The 24515-nt window shown below is 42.2% G+C and overlaps 1 protein-coding gene and 1 long non-coding RNA gene across 2 annotated transcripts; one reads left to right on the top strand and one right to left on the bottom strand.

Annotated features, from left to right (window-relative positions):
- Positions 1–584: 584 nt before the first annotated feature.
- Positions 585–11056, bottom strand: LOC144326983 (uncharacterized). Its single transcript, XR_013391935.1, has 3 exons — positions 10823–11056; positions 6162–6374; positions 585–702 (listed from the first exon to the last, which is right to left on the bottom strand). It is a non-coding gene; the product is annotated as an uncharacterized LOC144326983 (long non-coding RNA).
- Positions 11057–11092: 36 nt separating this feature from the next.
- On the top strand, positions 11093–23767 carry CDC23 (cell division cycle 23). Its single transcript, XM_028718543.2, has 16 exons — positions 11093–11232; positions 12599–12671; positions 13343–13480; positions 13676–13718; positions 14071–14176; positions 14740–14872; positions 15217–15394; positions 15480–15577; positions 16361–16442; positions 16585–16738; positions 16958–17077; positions 19694–19769; positions 20266–20327; positions 20994–21072; positions 21297–21416; positions 22512–23767. The coding sequence occupies exons 1-16, from the start codon at positions 11093–11095 to the stop codon at positions 22680–22682; spliced, it is 1773 nt and encodes a 590-aa protein (XP_028574376.1). The 3' UTR covers positions 22683–23767.
- Positions 23768–24515: the final 748 nt, after the last annotated feature.

Raw genomic sequence — 24515 nt, 5'->3', positions numbered from 1 at the left:
CGAGGGCTAACAGCCTAGCACCTTTTGCCAGCAAAAGATGACAGGAATAAATAAACTCTTGCAATGAATGGTTTGCTACTGCCATTTCTGTAATGAGGAAAGGTCTGTTTTCAATCAGTGCTGCTCCCTGCTTTCCCTTAAGTGTATTCTGTCATTGATTGTCCCCTAAGGGCTGGAGCACAGATAGCACTGCATCAAATAATTGGAAAGTCAAACTCTGTGTTCTATTACTCATGTTAACAGGCTCTCCAGATAGTAGATGCTTCAGATTGAGAGCTAATCATCACCACCACCAAGGACCATGCGGATGTGTGTGTACCTCAGTCACATGAGACATCTTCCTGGCAACAGCCAATGAAACGGCCTGCCTGGTTTTTGCAACACAAAGCAGCTGATTTATAAGATGTCTAGCTAGGGGTAAAGAGGGGAAATGAGCAGAGAGGTGGAAGAGAGAGAGAATTGGAGACTGGAGTTGGAACTGTGGTACATAATTGCCTGCTATAGCAACCAGCACCAGGCCGTGTGTGAAGGACCTGCAGTTGCTGCAGCTTTAGCCCCCTCTACAGGGCTCAACTTACCTCAGAAGCTGAGGCACATCATGGCGCTTCTTGTTTGCACTTACTTCTCAAGCTTATTTAACAGATGTTCTCCACTCTTGCCTTTCTATTCTTTTCCAGGGGGGTAGACAGCTGCATTAGTCTCCTGCAGCAAAAGCAACATAGAGTCTTGTGTCACATTTAACTATTTATTATCATTTTATTTACTTTGACATTTAGATCCCGCTTTTCTGAAAGGAGTTCAACGTGATGTACATTTTATTCTCACAACAACCCTGTAAGGTAGAGTTAGGCTGAGAGAGGCAGTGAATGGCTCAAGTTCACCCAGTGAGCTTTATGGCTGAACGGAGAAGAAAGTACACGAAAAGAAGAAAGTACACAAGGGCTTTGAAAACCATATTTTCAGAGGTCCCTTGATAGAAGTATGGGAAAGGAACAGATATCTGCTAGAACCTAAAGTCCCTCATTGGCTTTCCCCACTGGAAGCGATGAGTGTAAAAAAGATCAATATGAAAGAGGACTGGACCACTTATGAGCAACTCCTAGTTAAAGAAGGGGGACAGTGGAAAATGCGCCCGTACGATCAGGTCAAAGGGAAAGTATATGACTGGCTACACTACCTCCAAATTAATGAAATGTTTAAAAAGGATAAGAAAGATAAAGGGTACGCTGATAAAGACTCCAAGTTCCAGTCAGAGATAATAAACAATGAACAAGAAAACCCTATCTAAAATGTATAATCAGCTGCTAGAGTGGAACTTAATTGATGAGGAAGTAAAGTCAGTGATGATCCATTGGGCCAGAGATATTGGCCACAATATATACTTTGAAGAATGGGAAAAACTCTGGAAAAATCATCTCAAATTTACAGCATGTATAACATTAAAGGAGAATCTAATGAAGATGTTTTATCGATGGTATATGACCCCTGCGAAACTGGCAAAAATGTATAAAACTTGTAATAAATGTTGGAAATGCAGGGAAAAGGAGGGAACTTTCTACCATATGTGGTGGGAATGCCAAAAGGTAAAAGATTTTTGGGAAAAGGTATATAATGAAATTAAGAAAATTTTAAGATATACTTTTGAAAAAAAACCGGAGTCTTTCTTGTTGGGTCTGGTAGGAAGGGAGATAAAGAAGAAAGATCATAAATTGTTCCAGTACGCAACAACGGCAGCGAGAGTCCTGTTAGCCCAACACTGGAAACAGAGGGAATTGCCAACAATAGAGGAGTGGAGATCCAAATTGTTGGATTACGCAGAGTTAGATAAAATGACAGGGAAAATCAGATATATAAAAGACCAAAGGTTCATTGATGACTGGGGAAGATTTACGGATTATCTGGAGAATCTAAGTGAAGGACAGATAACGCTAGTGGGTTTTAAAGGAGTTCTGTGAAAGATAAGAGTATTGTCTAAAGAGAAATGTAAGAAAAGAGATGGTTAATGTCAATATAAAATAGGAAATGCGAAATCTACTAAAAATGACTATGGATGATTCGTGGAGAGGTTGAAGGAAGTCAAAGTCAAAAAATCTGTGAAAGTAATATACTGAATTCTTGTATTTGTTTTGTATAAACCAATAAAAATTATGCATAAAAAAAAAAGGAACATAAATAACTCCACATCATTTTATTTTTCTCAAATAAGGGTTTGCCACTTACAATTATTATGAAACCACATGGAAAGAGGGGGAAATACATTTTCAAAAGTCAGTCCCTGGCCACAGGCTGCCCACCTGTGCCCTGGAAGTGGTGGCATTTCTTCATGTACAAAGTGCAGAGTCCTCTTGCACATTCCAGTGTGTCCATATAAGGGACCATCCCTCACATACCACATAGCTTCTAAAATTATGGGCATTTTGTTAGGGAATGATAAGTAGCAATAATAATTGGTACAGAGTGCCTACATTCAGTTGGGGGGGGGGGAGGAAATTGAACTAAATCGAAGGGGAGAAGATCAGACAGCATATACTAATGTGCTACAGTACTATGAAGTGAAAAACATTACCAATATAAAACATTACCAAAGGGTGGGAGGAAATGTTCTGGTGGTTAGTTTTGGACCCTGTCCCTGTTCATCTACATACTGATAGAATGGTATTATGCTGCTTTTTATTTCTCTCCTAATTCTGACACCTCAGGCGTCTTTGGTAAATTAGAACGGGGGCGGGGTGGGGAGCATAGCTACCCCAGCTTTACTACAGGAGCTTAATACCATTCTGCAGCGTGCTTAGCATAGTAATTAATCTGGACCTGGACCCAATTAAGGATATATCTGCCTGCAGGGAATGTTCCAAGTGTCTAACACACCAGCACTTTGCTCCAAAGTAGTTTTAAAACACTTTAAAAAAACCATCTTCAATAATTCCTCCTGGCTCTACTTGTTATACATTTATGTATTTTCAGGGATCTGTTGGGGCAGTTGACTTTTATTTTTATTTATTGAATTTATATCCCATCCTTCCTCCCAAAGGAACCTAGTTCCATAGGTCAATTGTGCATTGTAAAGAATATGTGTTTTTCATATTTAATGTATGTGCTGCCTTTCTATGTCTTATGGAAATACATCCCATATTATCCCAGGGGATAAAATTGTGAATTGTAGATCCCAAGACATCTTTCACATCTCATTTATCATGCTGGAGATTTTGTGCTCATTACAGACATATTCTGTAAGTTAAAATCATTTTTATCTTGTATTTTGAATATTCTCCATCTTCAATTCTATCATTGCGGTAACTAGGAGTGAACTCAGGAGCTCATGTGAACAGCTGTTAAAGGATCACATCCTTCTGTTTCTCTGTATAAATAAAACCCAAGTTCCAAACAGTCTTCAAAGTTTTCTAATTAAAGGTAAATCCGCTGATTCTGGTATGAATTCCAACCACAATTTAAAGAGAGATAAAAATGTATGAGGGAAGTCCGCTCTGAACAACTATCATGTTCCAAGTTTGAATTCTGAATCTAATTTTAACAAACCTTTTTCTACAACCATGGAAATGAAGAAAGTCTCAGGAACTCTGCGTTAAGAGTTCTCATCAATCTCTAAGCATCTGCAAGACCTCAATGCCTTGTAAGCTCTTTCTCTCTCATTACTGAAGAAGGGAACCCACAGTGCCCATTAGATGACATTTCCACACACACTGGCTGTGGGTTTTAATCCTGGGAATCTATTCCCCCATTTTCTGTAGTCCTGTGTGGCACCTCTCTCTCTGCTAAGCAGCTGATTAAAAATGACTCGCTCTTACTGTGCTTGAGGATAAATTGTGGACCATCATTCAGACCTGACCAGTATACTGTGAGACACCACAGTTGTTACAGCCGCTATCTACAGCAACACCTGCTCATTTAGGGCATGTCTGTACAGGACCTGTTAGCGAGGGGTCCAGGAGGGCCATTTGGCCTGGGGCCTCCATCTCAAAGAGGGCCTCAAATTTAGTCATCTGTTAATAATATAAAATAAAAATGGTTAAGTTTTGCAGCTTGATCAGACCAAAATGTGACATACTCTCACATCTTAGAACTATAAACTTAGACAGGTAAGAGATGTGAGCCTGGAGTCTTGCTACTTCAGTTGCTAGTAGTAGTTTATCAGAAGGGCTAATGCACCCAAGGTAGAATGGAATCACTTAGGATACAACTTAAACAGAATCTGCCACATCCCTATGGTCTTATCTACAAGTCTTTATGCTGAGAAGACAGCAGTGGGAGCTGTGCTGAGTGACCTATATATAAAATATTGTGGGTCTGTTCTATACTGGTTGGGACGTGGGTGGCACTGTCGTCTGAACCACTCTTGGGCTTGCCAATTAGGAGGTTGGCAGTTCAAATCTGTGCGACAGGGTGAGCAGGTACTGCTGCGGCAGGAAGGTAAATGGCGTTTCCATGTGCTCCGGCACTCGTCACGATGTCCCTTTGCACCAGAAGCGGTTTAGTCATGCTGGCCACATGACCTGGAAAGCTGTCTGTGGACAATGCTGTCTCCCTCAGACTGAAAAGCGAGATGAGCACCACACCCCATAGTCGTATTTGGCTGGACTTAACCGTCCAGGGGTCCTTTACCTTAAACATCAGTTGAGTAGTGCCCTATTTTAGAATAGTAATCATCATCCTCAATCACCACCCATCACTGCACAATAATTAGGTTAAAAAGAACCCTGCCCACAGGTTCTTGATCTGAGAAAGATAAGACTATTAGGAAAGGGATGGGGAAGGCAAGGCTAGGAGAAGAGGTGGAGATCTCAGGTTTGGGGAGAAAATACACATTTCCAGATACTGTTCAAACACTTGCAAGGAGAGAGGGGTGCTAATGTGAGTAGGTGGGGAAAGATCAAGAGAGAGAATGGATGAAGTGTTAAATAGGATTACTCTGACCAACAAAAGAGTATCAAGAAAATAGAGAAGAGCAGGCAAATAGAGACAGGCTGAAGTACAGACAGATAAGAAGCCAAGAAAATAAGAGACTCCAAAGCAGAAAGCAATTTACCAATTGGCAAAACAGATTAAAGATGCAATCCTATACAGTGGGAATAAGTCCTAGAAAGACCTACAGTACAGCTTAAGAAGTGCTGTTTGGTACATCTCATTTCCAGTTCCTTACCCACCCACTCCTGGCTGGGTTCAGCATTTCCAATTAATTGGTTGAGAAAGATACTGCCCAGAGAAACCCTAAAAGGAGAGCCAACGTTGGTTTCAGACTGGCAAGCCTGTCCAAGTAATCAAAGGTTAAACGTAATCTAGTTATCTTTAGACAGAAATGGAATTTTGAAACACAAGAGGTTTGTGTAAAAACCCATTAAAATGAATACAACTAACACACAAAATTCAGATACAGTACAAATGTGCATTACTAGCTGTTATGGATGGACAATGATTTTTCTGTTCCTCTTAGGAGTTCAAAATTTGTTCATAAGTATGCAACATTGGTCCTCTTCTGCACAATGCTCTCTGCCCCATCAAAGATTATTCTGGCTGAATTTCTCTTAGCATAAACTGTGGGCTTGGGGTCCATAACCTTACAAATAAACGCTCATAGCCCAATAATTGTTGCATCTTAGCAATTTATTCATGTAATGGACACATTACCCTTCATCTTTTTATTGATTCTCGGTCATTCTCTCACTAGCAGGTTGTTCCAGGGGAGAGCAGAGATTATTAGTCTAAAATCGTGCCGTTGTGCAATGATGTGATGAACTAACTCTTGCTTTCCCAACGTCTCCCCACTTAATGTCAGCTAAGTTAATCTGCAGCTCTCTCAGATGTTATCAGCTTCATGCGCGGCGTATTTAATTAGCCTCCTGCTTTAAAAGCCAGCCCTGGGTGTCACTTAAAAGGTGCATCTATTACATAGTAGAGTGACAGAATGAATTATGAGCTCTCATTATGAAGCCAGTCTGGAGAAATTGGATTACTGAACTCTTAGCAATCAGTACCCTTTCGCCCTTTTCACTCCAGCTTTCAAGGAAAAGCCCAAAGCGCCATCTTCTGCTCACTAACTGGAACCAAAAATAATGTGAGCACTCAGCTCTGTCCGAGGGGAATTGCTAAGAGAGAGGCCTTATAAATTTAGATCTAGCTGCCTGTCCATCAGTTAAATCACTTACCCAGTCTGCTTGTGTGCACATGGCACATGCCAACCAGAAGTGCCCAAGCCTTCAACAAGCCGCCTAACAGCCAGTCAGAACAATGGGATGATAAAACTGGCATTTCTGTTGTTGTTTAGTCGTGTCCGACTCTTTGTGACCCCATGGACCAGAGCATGCCAGGTACTCCTGTCTTCCACTGCCTCCTGCAGCTGACACTGATAAGTGTGGTACCTGCAAGGGATGGGCGATATATCATATTTCCCATCATTTCTCCAATGAAAATAGGGACGTCCCATTCCATAATGATAATTTTACTATTTATACACCACACAGTTTACTGGGTTGCCTCAGGCACTCTGGGCAGCTTCAAACATATATAAAAACATAATAAAACACTAAACATTAAACATTAAAAAAACCTTCCCTATACAGGATTGCCTGCAGACAGCTCCAACATTTATCCAATGAAAGTCCATACTGTGATATCAGTTTCATAATTTTTAACCTGGCAATATATCACAAATCATGGTGTGCGTGTGTGTTAAACTCGCAATGTGGGAAAAACTGTGAGGCCAGCCAATGCTTCTTTCAATTCATGCAGCCTCTGTTAATGCTGCTGGCTCAGCTCTTCCCTACCTCCTTGCAGGGGGTAGTGAATCACTGGCAAAAATCACGATGTGGGGAAAACCAATGCCTCTACATAGCTCCATCCTTATTTCAGTCATTGTGATACATTGGTATAATGTGATGTTTAGTTGGTGATATATTACGATCTTGAAAATCAGATACAGTGGTACCTCGGGTTAAGAACTTAATTCGTTCCGGAGGTCCGTTCTTAACCTGAAACTGTTCTTAACCTGAGGTTCCACTTTAGCTAATGGGGCCTCCCGCTGCCGCATGATTTCTGTTCTCATCCTGAAGCAAAGTTCTTAACCTGAGGTACTATTTCTGGGTTAGCAGAGTCTGTAACCTGAAGCGTCTGTAACCTGAAGCGTCTGTAACCCAAGGTATCACTGTATCGCCCAGCCCTACTACCCGCAGAGATCAGATTGGATGCAAATTGAATTGTCCTCAACAAAGTGACCTTTCTCCCTTCCCCAATTTAATACGACATTTCAAAACCTCCTTGGGCAGGGCAGTGGAGCACCACCTGGTACCTCCTTTCTGGGTCTGCTTCTGTAAGCAGGATCCTCACTTGCCTATGTTGCTGCTCTCCCTGGAAAGTCTTTAAAGGTATGATGTGTACTTCAGGTCTATGTCAACCAACTGAAATCAGCAGGCTTTGGTCAGCCTAATTTTGCATAAGAACATGTTGCAAACCACGCAAAGCAGTATCCATTTCAGAAAACACCTCAGACAGGGTGCTGAATAACTGTACACTTCCATAACTACGTAGTTATCTGTATATAGCTCCCTGTAGACATAGACCATTTATGTACCCATAGAAATCCAGGTTAATGTAGAAGATTTGACAATTGCTGATTTAAAAGATATCAGGACATTTCTCCAGCATGATAATCAAAGTGAGAGTCTGATTGCATCACGCTAATCAATGCTCTTATTTTATGGTGCTGACTTCTGACCCTAATGCACACCTCTGTGAGATCATTATGGTGTTAACTTAGAACCCTTATGACAGAGACTAGAGTGTGAGAAGGGATGGTGTGTGCGTGGAAAACTGTAATATTAATTCTCCCATCTCTGTGGAGACATTCAGAGTGGCGAGAGCTTGCAAAAGAAATCCGTGCTCTGTTTTTTTGGAGAGAGTATTATATGCAGGAAGCTTTTTAAAGAGTAGCAGGAAGAAAGAGTTACAGATGGGTAGCCGTGTTGGTCTGCCATAGTCAAAACAAAAAAAAAATTCCTTCCAGTAGCACCTTAAAGACCAACTAAGTTAGTTCTTGGTATGAGCTTTCGTGTGCATGCACACTTCTTCAGGAAGAAAGAGCTTTGCAAAGAAACAAAACAAGTTCTTTCCAGTAATAGGGGTTTTCTGGAAACTTCTGAATTACTCCATATAATTTAAGGGAATTTTCAGTTTGGAGTAGAAAATTTCCTGATGCATTAGACTCTAGGGCCTACAGAGTGATCTAATTAAGCATGCCCGTTTTTACTTATATTTAGTAAATAAGGCTATAAACTTTGGAATGACCAAGCTTGCATAATATTTATTTGCAACTCGCATCTATCCATTGTTACTAATTCAGGCTGCATACAATGTCCAATTTTTGAAAAAGGCCCTTTTTCCGCTCTGGGCACTACCAGACACCCTGTTTATTGAGCATTAATCCTGATATGATTGCTGAGCAATTAGACAATGTCAGCAGTTTAATCAGCATTTGCTCGGATTTGTTTGTGGAGAGGCTAGATGTGACATCAAAGCAAGTGTTTTCTCACACGTTCCACAGCATTTTGCCCTCAATTTCCTTATTGCACAACAAACCAGCAATAGGGAAAGATAATACTTTTTGGGAAGACCTGCAAATCAACTTTAATTGCACATATTGAATTTATTAGTATGTGAATCCCTCCTGAAAAGAGCGTCTGCATAGAAGCGCCCTATGTCTTTTGTGAGGTCAGAAATGGAATACACTTTTGCACCGCTAGGGGTCTTCTGCAGCACTCTTGGAGTAGCCTCCAGCAGACACTGGTGGACCACAACTCCCAGCATCCCCTGCTGCAGGACTTACTGCCCAACTGGATGAGAAGTGTAGTCCAGCCAGAGACTATGGACTCTTAACTCACACAGAAGTAAACAGCAACTGCAAATGATAGACTAGGCATAGTGCAGGGAAATCCCAGCAGTGGAGGTAAAGGTAACGGTACCCCTGACCGTTAGGTCCAGTCGCAGACGACTCTGGGGTTGCGGCGCTCATCTCGCTCTATAGGCCGAGGGAGCCAGGGTTTGTCCACAGACAGCTTCCGGGTCATGTGGCCAGCATGACTAAGCCGCTTCTGGCAAACCAGAGCAGCGCATGGAAACGCCATTTACCTTCCTGCCAGAGCGATACCTATTTATCTACTTGCACTTTGATGTGCTTTCAAACTGCTAGGTTGGCAAGAGCAGGGACTGAACAATGGGAGCTCACCCCATTGTGGGGATTTGAACTACCAACCTTGAGCATGAAAACAGATATTTTCGCTACCATCAAGTCATTTCCATGGGAGGCCATGTAAACACCTTTGAAATGTATATCCCCACTCCCAACAAAAAACCCACAAATACAGAATAAACTACATCTGCATACCCACAAAAACCATACATGAGATATAGTTACTGAATCCTCCTTTTATCTCTAAATTCTTCACAAATTGTCATTTCTATTTTATTAGATGATATCAGAACATTTACTTCAGAGCTTCTACCCATACCAATCAATATGGTTTTGGAATTTGTCTGCCTCAACCTGGATTATTTGTAAAATCAATAAAATCATACCATACCAAAAAATAATAATTCATGGTACAACTAAAATCTTGTTTGGCTGTATATTCCACTAAAATTAATGAATCTTTTGAGCAGCATGGATAGATTTGGGCTGTAAGTGTAATAACAAGACTAGGATCATCCAGGTTTATAATGCAATCCCATGTATGTCTAAAGGTAAAGGTAAAGGGACCCCTGACCATTAGGTCCAGTCGCGGACGACTCTGGGGTTGCAGTGCTCATCTCACTTTATTGGTTGAGGGAGCCAGCATACAGCTCCCGGGTCATGTGGCCAGCATGACTAAGCCGCTTCTGGTGAACCAGAGCAGCGCACACGGAAACAAACACCATTTACCTTCCCTCCAGAGCGGTACCTATTTATCTACTTGCACTTTGATGTGCTTTCGAACTGCTAGGTTGGCAGGATCAGGGACCGAGCAATGGGAGCTCACCCTGTCGCAGGGATTCAAACTGCCAATCTCAAGACCTAGGCTCTGTGGTTTAACACACAGTGCCACCAGTGTCCCATGTATATCTACTCAGAAGTAAATCCTACTAAATCTAATGGGATTTACTCCCAGGAAAGTATCATAGGATAACAACTTCAAAGCACCAAGTGTTTCATAGAATACCAGATTTATTCAACGATTATGTGCAATACAATCAATAATGCTAAAGAACAGTTTATGGGTGTGCATCTGCTGGACGGGAAAACACCGTGTTGATCATCCATCAATCACTTGTCAGTAAGCAAAAACCAGCAGGGTTTGGGTATTTCTTTTAAGTTTCTAGGACTGCAAAGGAATAGGAGACAGAACTTTAGGCCCATTCCGATTGCACATCCATGTTGTACAAATACTTATTTTCCTTATATCTAGGAAATGCAAGGAAATAAATACCGAGGTATTGCACCATTTTTTACCTAGACGTAGGTAGGATAAACATACTCTAATCTGCTCCCTAAATTGCGGAGCAGGTGTCTAGTTCAAACTGCTGCATGCCATGCAGGGGTCAGCAAACTTTTTCAGCAGGGGGCCAGTCCACTGTCCCTCAGACCTTGTGGGGGGCCGGACTGTATTTTTTGGGGGGGGGAATGAACGAATTTCTATGCCCCACAAATAACCCAGAGATGCATTTTAAATAAATGGACACATTCTACTCCTGTAAAAACACGCAGATTCCCGGACCGTCCGCGAGCCGGATTTAGAAAGCGATTGGGCCGGATCCGGCCCCCTGGCCTTAGGTTGCCTACCCCTGCTAGAGCAACAACACGCATCCTGCCGGAGAGGGATGCGGAGGAAGAACCATCGGCAGGCTCGGAATTTATCTCACTCGCGCCTCCTCCAGGCTGTCACTTCTCGGCCAATCAGGGTCCAGGAGTTCCAGGCCTCCAGTTTTCATTAGTCGAAGGTCGCGTGAAGGAGCCGAGCGGCGTCCTCCAATAGGGTTGCGGGGCTGCGTCGCGCGCGAGCCGAGGAACGAGGCTTGGCTTTGGTTGGTCGGCGCTTGCGTTTGCGGGAAGATGGCGGCGACTACCACGGCGCCAGCGGTTGTGGCCGGGTCCACCAGTGCGGATTTCTCCGACCTGCGCGGGATCAAGAAGCAGCTGCTGGACGTGGCGGAGCGGAGCCGGGAGCGCGGCCTGCAGCACAGCGGGAAGTGGTGAGGAGGCCGCGGCTGTGGCGGAGAAAGGGCTGCGCGTGCTCTCCGCCGAGTGCAGGGTCTCCAGCAAAACGGGGGCTCCGCAGGCTGCAAGGGGCGCTCTGGGGCGACGGGATGCTGTCGCCATAGGGAAGGGCGAGGAATAAAAGACCTCGGCAGCCTGCGCGCCGCTTGCTAACTCTTGGGCATGGCCAGGTGTCATCCGGCTATTGCACAGCTAAATTGTAGTAGGGGGCTGGCTGGCTATTTTTGCGGAACGCCGTTATGCTAGTTACTAAGGTTGCTTAAGTATTATGGCTTATGATGGGTCTGTGCACAATATGCACATTGAAGTGCCAGCTATATCGGGCTGCAGGCCGCCTGCCATGTGAGAATGCATGGGCAGTGCCGGATTTACATATAGGCTAAACAAGCTATAGCTTAGGGCCCCACTCACTTGAGGGCCCCCAAAAAAATTAAATTGAAAAAACACCTGGATGTACATTTCCAAAATACAAGCTAAAAACAAATAAAATAAAACCTGCATACAGCCACAGTGTTTTGTGTTGTGTATGGACCTGTTAGATCCATAAATTACCATATAGCATATATTCAACACAAAAAAACAGCAACAATTTGTTGTTGACAAAGGACAGCTGGACATATAAAGGGCCCCATTACCTTCAGTAGCTTAGGGCCTCATCAAACCTAAACCCGGCCCTGTGTATGGGAAGTCTGTGCATGTTGGGGAACCTTAGTCCTGGGGGCCAAATGCAGCTCATCAAGCTGCTGTGTCCTGCTCTTGAAACTGCCTGCTGGCTATGGCTCTTCCCCAGGCTACACACTACCATGGCCCTCCTCTGTGTCCTCAAGGGTTTTTGCCTGGATGCAGTGAGCCTGGAAACATAGGAGGCTGCCTGTTGTACAAAGGTGAGAGTCACATCAGTTGTGCCTCCCACTCTTTGCCTCTACACACACGCACACACCCACCCACACCCACACCCCAGCATCATGCTGCCCCCGGAAAGTTGTGTATGAGGGAAAATGGCCCTTGTAAAGAAAAAGGTTCCCTTCCCCTGGTATGTAATGAGTACAGTGGTACCTCTGGTTACGTACTTAATTCGTTCTGGAGGTCCGTTCTTAACCTGAAACCATTCTTAACCTGAGGTACCGCTTTAGCTAATGGGGCCTCCCGCTGCTACCGTGCAATTTCTGTTCTCATCCTGAGGTAATTTTCTTAACCCAAGGTACTACTTCCGGGTTAGCGGAGTCTGTAACCTGAAGTGTTTGTAACCTGAAGCATTTGTAAGCTGAGGGACCACTGTATTGTGAGCCAGAATGGCAGAAAGTGGTGTTTTTTAAGCTGCAGTGGGCTTTCTTGTTGTAGGGCCTCAGAGCTGGCTTTTGCCCTGGACCCTCTGCCCTTTAATGAGCTGCCTCCTGCACCTGAACTCACAGAGGTACGTACGGGAGGAGGGCTTGTTTTTGCAACACATAAAACGGATGAGGCTGCTCTGATGTAGTATCCTAGAAAATCATAACTTTAAAAAGTTGTGGCAATTGAAAACAGTAATTCTTAGAAAAAAGACAAGCAGGCTCCATTTGCAAGTCAGTTTGCATTTCTAATCCACTTGAAGGCTTAACTTGTTTAAGGAAGGGATGAGAGAGGTGCACATTTATTTAATGCTCAGTTCTTTGTAGCTGAGTTGGAGCGAAGGGTTCTGGCTGCAATCCAAAGATTAGAGGACCCTTGGTTCCCAATATTGCTTCTAGCAGTGCTAGGGTCACTTGCCAGGCAAACAATTTTTAATGCAACCAGTTTGCTTTCTTAGGATCCCTTCTTTTTAGCTTGTGTGTGCTTAATCCCTTTCCTTTGCTCTCTTGTCATCAAGGCTTAAAATATCATAAAATTAAATTGATTTTCTATTATTCTCAGAGAAGCTCATATTGTATTAGAGAATAGGAATTTGGTCAGCCAGACATTATTTGAGAACTGCTGTTTTCAACCCTGTATTTTGTCCTTCAGTGGAAACCAAAAGCAAGAAAAGCATTTGCTTTTGTAATTTGACAGAAGAAGGTGTCTAAGGAATTCATTACATTGGAATTCATCTTTTTAATTTCTTGTCCTTAGGAAGATGCTCGTGACTTGGACGCTTACACCCTTGCTAAATCTTACTTTGATCTGAAAGAGTATGACAGGGCTGCTTACTTCCTCCGGGGCTGCAAGAGCCAGAAGGCCTATTTCCTATATATGTACTCCAGGTACCTGGTGAGTTAATAAGATGAATCAATTCCCGTTCCTTGATTTCCTCCCTCTCTTCATAAAGATCATGTGATATATCTAGAAAGTGAAGTTTTATTCTTTTTCCTTCTAGTAGCTGGACCCATGTCATGTCTAAGTGAACATCTCATGATAGCAAATTGCTGGTTCTTAAAATTCTTTTAAAAATTTGTTTGTTTGCAGTCAGGTGAAAAAAAGAAGGATGATGAGACAGTGGATAGTCTGGGTAAGAAACCAACACACAACTTTCTCCAGTTTGGCATTTGACGCTTGATTTACGGTTTCCAAGACTACAAATTATTGTTTCTTTAACTATTGTTTGATTTTTTTAAAAAGAAAATGCAAAACATGAGCAAAATTTAACTGTTAAATTAACTTCCCTTTTCCCATCATACATTGTTTTGTATTTGAGCTAGTTTAGCATCTGTCTAAAGCAGTAGCCCTCAAAACATTTTGCAATAGTACCACCCTTTGCTTTAAACAAAACTTTGGCAGAATCTTTGCAGTACAATATTTAAAAATGGTTTTATAAACACGTACTGCTATTGGTACCAAATAATAGATTACTCTGTTTACAGGTCCGTTGGAAAAGGGGCAGGTGAAGAATGAAGTTCTAAGAGAGCTACGGGTAGAGCTTAGCAAGAAACGCAAAGCCAGAGAGCTGGATGGATTTGGCCTTTATCTGTAAGCACTGAAGTGATGCACTAATGACATATTGTAGGGAATAGCCATAAGTTTACATCCAAGGACGCGGGTGGCGCTGTGGGTTAAACCACAGAACCTAGGACTTGCCGATCAGAAGGTCGGCGGTTCGAATCCCCACAACAGGGTGAGCTCCTGTTGCTCGGTCCCTGCTCCTGCCAACCTAGCTGTTCGAAAGCATGTCAAAGTGCAAGTAGATAAATAGGTACCGCTCCGGCAGGAAGGTAAACGGCGTTTCCATGTGCTGCTCTGGTTTGCCAGAAGCGGCTTAGTCATGCTGGCCACATGACCCGGAAGCTGTACACTGGCTCCCTCAGCCTATAAAGCGAGATGAGCACCACAACCCCAGAGTCGGTTACGACTGGACCTAATGGTCAGGGGCCCCTTTACCTTTACCTATGAAGTTGGGATTGTGAAATGAATAGGGATTCTTGTCTGTTTGTGTGCATGCAATTCACCATGCAAAATGTCAGACTAGGGCACGGGGATGGCATAGGCTCTTGCCCTACTAGTATTTCTCTTACCCGTTCTCTGTATCCCCCTAGGTATGGAGTTGTGTTGCGTAAGCTGGACCTGGTGAAAGAGGCCATTGATGTGTTTGTTGAAGCTACCCATGTTTTACCATTGCACTGGGGGGCCTGGCTGGAGCTTTGTAACTTGATCACAGACAAAGAAATGGTAATTTGTGGGATTCTCAGGTGCAGGTGTGTGATGATTACTGCCCTGGATTTCTTTGGGAGGAAAGACAGGATATAAATTCAGATCTGGCCACTATTTTCTGGTACAATTTGATCCATGAACTATCATGAGGTCGATACTGTGTTTGGTGTTTTTTCTGATTTGGAATACTTGAATTTGCCAGCAAATCTTAAGTAATTCAGTAGCACTTGGAGGTGTTAGCATTCTTTCCATTGAGTGGGTGGAGAGAACCGAGCCCATGTTGTAACCTTTTCTGCAGTTCTTGGGGGCTGCTGTACACAGCTTCTCTAAATGTGTCCCTCTTTGTTTGTGGTTGTTGCCAGCTGAAGTTCCTGTCCTTGCCAGATACCTGGATAAAGGAGTTCTTCCTGGCACACATCTACACAGAGCTGCAGCTGATAGATGAGGCCTTACAGAAGTACCAGAGTCTTATTGATGCAGGATTTTCAAAGAGCACCTACATTATCTCTCAGATTGCAGTGGCCTATCACAATATCAGAGGTCAGTGAATCCTTCCAGATTTTGGCCTTCTGGTGTTTTGTTTCCTGCTTTATTCCCCTTAGTGCCTGCCTTTCTCTTTCCTCAGATATTGATAAAGCTTTGTCCATCTTCAATGAACTAAGAAAACAAGACCCTTACAGGATAGAAAATATGGACACCTTCTCTAATCTGCTCTATGTCAGGGTGAGTACTTTTTTTTCTCAATCTGAAATACATTATAGGTTGAGTAGTGGGTGGTGTGGGCAGGATGGAGTTGCTTAGCAGGCTTTCCAAAGCCATGTTACTGAAAGGGAGAGTGGGAGGGAGCAGGGAGCTTGGCACAGTGGGAGGAGCATTGGATTGGCTGAGCTGCTCTGTCTGTATTGTGCTGAGTTCCCTGCTGCCTGACGTCTTGGTAACTGGCAGCGACGCATTGCATTGGGGAGCCACGTAGGCAGTCACTTCCTGTACTACCATGCTGGCCGCTACTGCATATGACCCTACCTCAACCTTAAATTGCTCTCAATCCTTCAGTTTGTGTAGAGAACTTTTCTGTCTATATCTCTTAAACTTACTCATGTTTTTTTAGCAGTAAACCCCAGTAGGGAAATTTGGTCTGTAAGGAAATAACAGCATTGCACTATCAAGTGAGAAAATATAACGACAAACAGAATCAGGAAACATTTGCTACAGGGAGATGTTCCAGTTGCCTTGAACCAGTTTGTGAAGTTATTCTGGATATTGTATGAAATTTCCAAGTCTTTGGTAGTCCCTGTTGCTGATGACTTCCAAACATCCCAAGATTTGTTGTTCTCATTGGACTCTCCTAGTTCAGACAACCTAGTGACTAATTTTGTGGCTTGAAATGCTGTTCCTTCTTTTTTTTCCATGCAGTGGTGTTAGAAGAGTGTGTTTCCATCCCTGCAGTTCCTGTCCCCACCCACTGGCTCCTGTCCTTAAGCTTACCACTTTCCTTTATCCCACTAGAGCATGAAGCCTGAACTGAGCTATTTGGCCCACAACCTATGTGAGATTGACAAGTACCGTGTGGAGACCTGCTGTGTGATTGGTGAGAGACCTTGCTTGCTTGAAGAGGGATGGGAGGAAGCTGCAGGACATGATCCTCTTTCACACGAAAGAGTGTTAGCAGAGTTGTTGTTTCCCAGTCCCTGGCTGCTCTCTGCTCACTTTTCATTGTGCTTTTGCCATAGGGAACTACTATAGTTTGCGCTCACAGCATGAAAAAGCAGCTCTCTACTTCCAGAGAGCGTTGAAGCTGAATCCTCGATACCTTGGAGCATGGACCCTCATGGGACATGAATATATGGAAATGAAAAACACATCAGCAGCTATTCAGGCATACAGGTGCGTGTGCAGATGCCGTCCAAAAACGAAGGCTTACTTCTGGTTTCCACCTAGGGGGAGTACTTTTAACAAGATCTTTTTCTATTGTTGTTACTCTCTCAATCGATTCTACTTGTGCCTTTCTTTTTTAACAAATGCAGACTGTTACGATCTTACCTCCATTTGTGGCGTATACCTGTATTCTTTTTCAAAGAATTCCTGTGGCTTTCTCTCTTCTAGACATGCCATAGAAGTGAATAAAAGAGACTACAGAGCATGGTATGGATTGGGACAAACATATGAGATCCTCAAGATGCCCTTTTACTGTCTCTATTACTATCGGCGGGCCCATCAGCTCAGGTAAAACTGCCCAGTATAGATACTGTCCTTGTGTCAAACTCTTTTTAGTAGCTGCCATTATCAGTGTATGGAGTCAGCTTGCTGTAAATGAAATAGGGATGTGCGTTGCCATGGCTGCCCTGCAAATTACAAAATCTAATGTTTTTTTTAAAATGATATTTATTACTTTTCCAACAATTTCAACACACTACAAACAAAAAAAGAAAAGAAAAAAAAGAACAATACAAATACAAACAAAACAAAAACAAACAAAAACAGTTTAAAAAGACCTCAAACATTTTCAATATCTTATCTTTCATTCGCTTATTTCCAACGACCTCCTCACACCTCCCTTTTTGTATTCCACTTCTATTAATTGTTTCAGCAATTCCTTTCCATCTTCCTCTGTTTTCTATCCTATAATTATCTTAACACATTCTAACCTTATTCTTTCCTTTAATATTCTATTAATCTATTTATACTTAATTCCTTATAACATTTCTAATAAAGCCTTATAACTTCATTCCAACATTCTTCTAACATTCATTAATTTTACAATACTTCTGTAAATAGTCTTTAAACTTTTCCCAGTCTTCTTCCACCGACTCTTCTCCCTGGTCTTGGATCTTGCTGGTCATTTCCGCCAATTCCATATATTCCATCAACTTCATCTGCCATCATCCAACACTTCAGTGTTTTCAAAAAGCAGCCATTCTCTCAGCCAGCAAAAAGCAGATGGTTCACAACAAAGTTTAGGGGTCTGGCAGGGCAAGTCCGCCTCCTTCTTTGGCATCTGTCAATATCTTAAATTTTACTCGAGGCTTCCTGCCCTGCCAAACAAATCTGGAAACATCCCTCTGCCACCTCCTGAAACAATCCATCCCATCCAAAACTTGCAATGTTTGAAACAAAAGCAACATCCCCGGCAACACAGCAACCCTCATCCCCACCACAGCAACTCGGCCCAACAATAACAACTTCAGATTTGTCCATATTTCCAAACCCCCCTTCTGTTCAATCCAACGTCCTTCACAGTTATCCTTAAATAAATTCACATTTTTGGCGGTCATATTAACCCCCAAATACCTCTCTTTCTCAACTGATGTTAGTCCTGTCTCCTCCTGAAACTCTGTCAAGCTTTCCTTTCCCAATTCAGGTAGGGCTCTGGTCCTCAAATTCATCTGTTTTTCTTTAAGTTCAATCATAACAAATGTCAGCTTATGTTCATCAAGTTGCCTTTGTATGGATGGGACTCTCTCTCTCTCCAATTGTATTGCTTTACATTCAGCAGCAAGGGCTTTCTCCCTGGCTTCATCCGCAGTTTGCCGTATCAAAGTAGATTCCTGTATCAATTTCTGGATGGTTTCTGTATTGGTATTCACCTTTTGTCCCAGATTATTTATACTTTCTGCAATTGAGTCAATTTTAATATTTGCAGCATCCACTTTAGCATTTATCACGTCTGTTTTCTTGTGAAGCTATTCCAGCGAATCGTTTATTTTCACTAATGCGACCACTAAGGCCTCTTCTGTCGACATTCCATCTGTTTTTTCCTTTCCATTTGCCATAACACTTAAGAGATTCAAGGTCAATCCCAGAGTCTCACCATTTTTTATCTTGCAGCTGGAAATTCCCCTAGCCCAACTCCTGTAGAGCAACCAATTTCAAAAGCTTCCACTAGGGGAAAACAGTTTCTATTTGTATTAGTCAGTACTGTCCTCTTTTAAACAATGTTCCAATAATCCAAAGTTAGTTTCAGTTTTCAGTTACTTTTACTCCTTTAAAAAAAAAAAAAAAAAAAAACAGCCGGAGACAGTAGAAACAATGTATTCTCTTGTTTAGCTACCTGTCAATGAACTTTCTAAACGCTGTCAATGAACATTCCAAAAGACATCAATCATGCTAGCAGCCCGTTTCCAGGGTCAGAGCGGCGGTATTTTAATTCTCTTCACTCTCTCCTACAGGCATATTCAGTCCACCACTCCCCCCCTCTTCTCCTGTCTCCAAGGGGTTTTTTTTATGTTCTTTGTCAATGGAAATTTAGTCTTTTACAAAAGGCTTTCCAAGACTTCAGCTTGCAGCCTCATTGCTTTCAGTTTATTTACAAAAGGGGGAGGCGGACTGTATTGAACCTCCCCGTTTCGATACCAAATTAAACGTTTAAAAATCCAATTCTCCCACTTCAGCTCTACTCATGGGTAATTACTTTAGAGTCTAATCTAATGTTTCAGTGCAGACTTGAGATTGACCAGAGGCAGGGGATCTTAACTGTCATTTAAAAGATAATCTGATCTTTACTTTTGCAAAAAAATAATGAGAATTTGGCACTTAATATAGCTCCGTGTATCTCTCCATTGCTCCCAGACTCTTCCTTCTCTACAGTTAAAGGAAGGGTGCATGGGACAATCCAAATTTTAAAACTCAATTTTGAAATCATAACAAGTCCCAACAGCTGGGTTTTAAGTGTTTGATTTTAGTCTCTTCTTTTGGGACAAAAAGAAAGAAAGAAAAAAAAAGACTGTTGTGCTGTTAGATTTAAAAATGAGGCTTAGTGCTCATTGGGTTTTAGGTAGCTTTAGAAGTCTGAGCTTGTTTGGTCTTTTTGTGAGCCAGCTGATAGTTTCATGTTTTTCACAGGCCCAATGATTCCCGTATGCTGGTAGCTCTTGGAGAATGTTACGAGAAATTGAATCAGCTAGTGGAAGCCAAAAAGGTAGGGCAGGACATGGATTTGCATTTGAGCGGCAGCAGTGGGGATTATCCTGAACCAGATAAAGGAAACGCTAGTGTATTTCTGCTGTGCTGTTTTGTCAGAACAATTGAATTGCCTCTGTCCGTTCATTGTCTCTTGAGAATGGACTGGTGAATGTAGGTTATGTAGCTGGAACATAGGTACTGGGGGAAAGTGCTAAAAACTGAGCAGTTTCCAGAACTGAGCTTTTATTCTGTTTGAACTTTTCTTCCATGTAATAATAGCAATCAGATCTTCAGATGGCTTTGTTTCTTCATCCTCTGTTTGAAAAAAAGAGGGAAACATTGTCCAAAACTTGGAGCTAGGTTTATTGGAGTTATCACTCCTATAGTTTGTATTATGTTACTTCTGATATGCTTCATACTATTCATTCATCTCTGCCAGGCAGGATAGTAGGCAATATCACCTTTGCCTCTGACTCTGGACAGTTTTGCATTTGTTGTTTTTTTCTTGACAGTGTTATTGGAGAGCCTATGCTGTTGGAGATGTGGAAAAAATGGCACTGGTGAAACTAGCAAAGTAAGTAGTAGTTTTATATTGCTTTTCTTGGATAGATTGGCAAAACCTCCTTATCTGACCACTGCCTTTTGGACTGAAATCTTAGTCTGCAGACTTTATGATGTGGATGTTTCCTGTCTTTCTGCATAGCTCTTAGTCCTTGTGATCCCAGGAAATTATTTAGGGGAAGTACTCCAGATTATCTTTGACCTTTATGGCAGCAATATTCTGGAGAACTACTAGTGGTTTTTCCATAGTTCTTGGTATCCGCATGTGTTCTTGGTGAGTCACACAACGTGCATTCATACAGGTTCTGGCAATAATTAAATGGCTACACATAAACTAAGTAGAAAAAGTATTTTATTATGTATATCAAGATAAATATAAAACTAAAATTGCTACAGTATGGAAATGGGATGTTTAGCCTACCTTGATGATGACCCCTGGGAAATACCTGTGAGTGACAGGCGCAGAGATCAAGACATTGCTTAATGTCTTTCCCACCATAAATGCAGCTCACATTTGATAGGCTACCTAGGCTTACTCCAAAGCATGTCATTTGTTATTAGGATAATCCCATCAACTACATACTGAATACTTATAGTGGACAAGAGGTAGCTTCTCTTATAGTGGTGGTCTTATCCTTTAAGCAAAAACACACTTTTGTCTTTTTTTCTTCTTTCCTAGGCTTCATGAACAGTTGAATGAATCGGAGCAAGCTGCTCAGTGCTATATCAAATACATACAAGATATCTATTCTTGTGGGGTGAGTCAGTTCCAAATGATTTTGGGAATGAAAGAGTGAAGATATACAGAGTGGATAAAAACAGGTGTTTGTTGTTTTTTAAAAAAGAAAAACATTGTATTTAAATTGGATTTTTTAAATTAAAAAGTTGTAAATACTCAGTTTCTCCCAGGTTAATACTAAATCTTGATACAAGAAATGAATTTACCCTGAAACAAACCATAAATACCTTTATTCTATTCTAGGAGATAGTGGAGCACCTGGAAGTAAGCACTGCCTTCCGCTACCTGGCTCAATATTATTTCAAGTGTAAACTCTGGGATGAAGCCTCAGCCTGTGCCCAGAAATGCTGTGCATTCAATGACGTGAGTAGCCAACACATCATCTGTGGACTTCTTCGCTGGGTCCCATGCCTGCTTCTACCCACAGTGCCACCATTGAGACCACTCTTGGGTATGGCTATAATGGTTTGAGGCCACACATGTGTTAAGTCATACTTACACAGGATTTTGAAAGAACCTAAAAGAGAGACTGAAAGCCCAACTCTTTTCTAGAACAACAATCTAAATCCAGGATTGTCAGAGAGCTCACCCATCTACCTCTACTAATAGAACCAATCAATAATACACCAGATCATGACAAGAGCTTTGTGAAAAGCAAGTAAGGAAATCTGCTAAAAAGTTTTTATTCCTTGTGGAAATGGAGGTTGACTTAGGTAGCTAGTTTTTGCTTCGTAAGAAATGTGTTGCTAGTTACATGGATAAAACATGAAAATGTGCAGATATGTGCTTGCAGGCCACCCAAAAACATCTTAGCGGGCTTTATATGGCCTGCAGGTTAGCTTGCCCTTGAAATAGATAAAGTGAAAGCATGAACAGGAAGTAAAGGATTTAGAATCCTGTTGATGAGTTGGTTTGGCATGGGGCTTTTGGCACAGCAGGCCAGATTATTATCTGTTCCCCACCCAGTTGGGCCAACTTTGACAGGTGGGTGGCATCGTGATATCAGATGATTGACAGGTGGGTTGCCCTGCCTCACCTGTGAAAGTTTCATTGTTCAGCACTTCCCAAATGCTTGACAGCCAGCTTTCTTAAAGGGAAACTTGGTTGTGCAGCTGACAAAGCCATGTCTCTCCCTTCTCCACACCTGGTGTCACATAGGACACTGGGTATGGGACAGGTGGGCATGGTTTAGAGAAAACAGTTTTGCAGGCCAAATTTGGCACATGAGCCAGAGGTTCCTCACCCCAGAGTTGGTGAATATTTTGCTGGAGTAGCCACTTCAGGGAGAAATATATCATGGGATTTGCAGTATCTAAAGGCTCACTAGATCTGACATTGAACCACAAGTTTGATTGCAATTCAGAATGGCTGATCTTTGCACAGGAACACCCATGTGCCCCCTTTCTAGTTATTGCACTGTGTTTGCTCTTTGCTCATGCAACTTCATTTCTCTTCCAGACAAGAGAAGAAGGGAAGGCCCTCTTGCGGCAAATCTTACAGTTGCGAAATCAAGGGGAGACCTCATCCACAGAGATTGCCACACCTTTCTTGCTTCCGTCTTCACTATCTGCCAATAACACTCCAACACGCCGTGTGTCACCCCTGAACTTGTCCAATATTACACCTTAAAGTGTGCCTGCCTCTCTGGGCTGATGTGAACTGCAAATGTAATCCAGCTGGAGCCTGGGTTTTTCCTTCTAATACTGCTTCTCTAAGGAGAGTTCTGTATCCAGTGATGCCTTCCTAGAAGGGCTGATAACTCATTGTTGAAGATAGTTACATTGCGGGCATCAAAAGCTGGTGGCACCATATTTCATAGTGAGTGACTGAATCCATTCTACTCCTGTTATGCCTCTCCTTTCTAGCATGACATCTTGGTGTAAGAAGGGATTCCAAAGTCACTTTCCTCCATTGATATCAATTGGAGTTGCTTCTCTGTCATGTTCATGGCATTCCTTCGTAATGTCTTGCTGGCTACCAGTGTGTCATCTTTTGGAGGAGAAATGGTGCTGCCTCACTCTTATTTCATGATGGAAAGAATGTCCTTGCAGCAGTTGGTCCCTTGTCCTTTTGGTTTTAGTTATTTTTCGAGCAAAATCGCTATGTTAGATTAGCCGGCTGGTGAAAGGAGCCAGTGGAGAGAGCAAAGGGACTGCCGTTTGTCTAGTACAAATGTAGAGACATGGGTGAAAAATGTAGTAATTCATATCCAACCATTTCCCTTACTAATGCAGCAGCCGATGCTGTTGTGTAGCCTGGTAACAATGAAGTGGTGGGACTTCTATGTGTTGATTAAGACAAAAGTGCAGTGTTGACATAGCTTTTCCATATATACGGGCTCTAGAAGTATCCACCACTCTTTGAGTGGCAAAACTCATCCACACATTTTTGTTGCCCAGGAACACAACATAACTGTTCAGTAGGAAAAAACCTATTGCTTAGTTCTTTGAACTAGAAGCTGGGGTGTTGTAAACTAGTATCCTAGCAGGAATGCAGTTTTGTTGAATATGATCCTATGACATAAAATAATGGTTGTGATCTATCCTCAATGTGACTTAGCAGAAAAAAATAAGTGGTAAAGAATAATAATGGTATGGTTTTCTTCAGCTGACACGAGAATTCAGGTATGCAAACTTGACTGATCTACAGTTGAGCAGGTAATGGTATCAAGCAAGCTTGAATTCTGCTTCCACTATTAAATTGTTTTTACTACACATTCTTGTCATTTATGTTAGTAAAACACAGAACTTTGACTTCTGTTGTACAGCACAGATGTTGGGGCTAGAGTGCTCACATTTTGTTAATTTTTATCCTATCTGGAGATCCTTGCAGGCAGGGTTTCATACAGAGCCTCATTTTATCATCACAATTGGTGGTGGTGATGGGTAGGCTAAGAGAGACTGATTCATAGATCTGTCCCATCAAATTCAAACATTCAAGGCCACCCCTACCATTGGGCAGTGTCACGGCTGATTTTAGGTGCCGTGAAAGGGCTGTAAAAAATACATTTATTTTTAATGTATTTTTACTCCCGGGGAAAAGCAGTTGTGGGATTTTCTATCTTGTGTACCAAATTACCTTGGCCTTAGGCAGCAAAATGTCTTGGTTCAGCTCTGCCAGCACTGTACTAACTTAGCTTATATCCTAAATAGCCTTGCTTAGCACTGAAAACCAATGATATTGGAGGCTAACATTTTTCACGTTAATGCAGTTATTAATCCACTGCATCCCAATCTGCACCATACTTGCAATATATGCAAAACAAAACCCAGACACCATGTAAATAAGGATTCTGCCTATTTATGGTATTATAGGTTGTCAAAATTGTATAGAGGTTTGGTGTAAATCATAATTTTAATTATTGACCCTCCAGAACCACACCTGCTGTGCCACTGCCTAAGTAACAGTTAAGTCTCTAGGGTAATTTCCTGGTGAGTGGCTTTTAGAAAATGTAGCACACAT

This window comes from Podarcis muralis, chromosome 2, assembly GCF_964188315.1.
Source record: "Podarcis muralis chromosome 2, rPodMur119.hap1.1, whole genome shotgun sequence".
NCBI classification, from domain to species: Eukaryota; Metazoa; Chordata; class Lepidosauria; order Squamata; family Lacertidae; genus Podarcis; species Podarcis muralis.
Note: the sequence above shows the minus strand (reverse complement) of the source record. Positions and strands in the feature narration are given on the sequence as shown.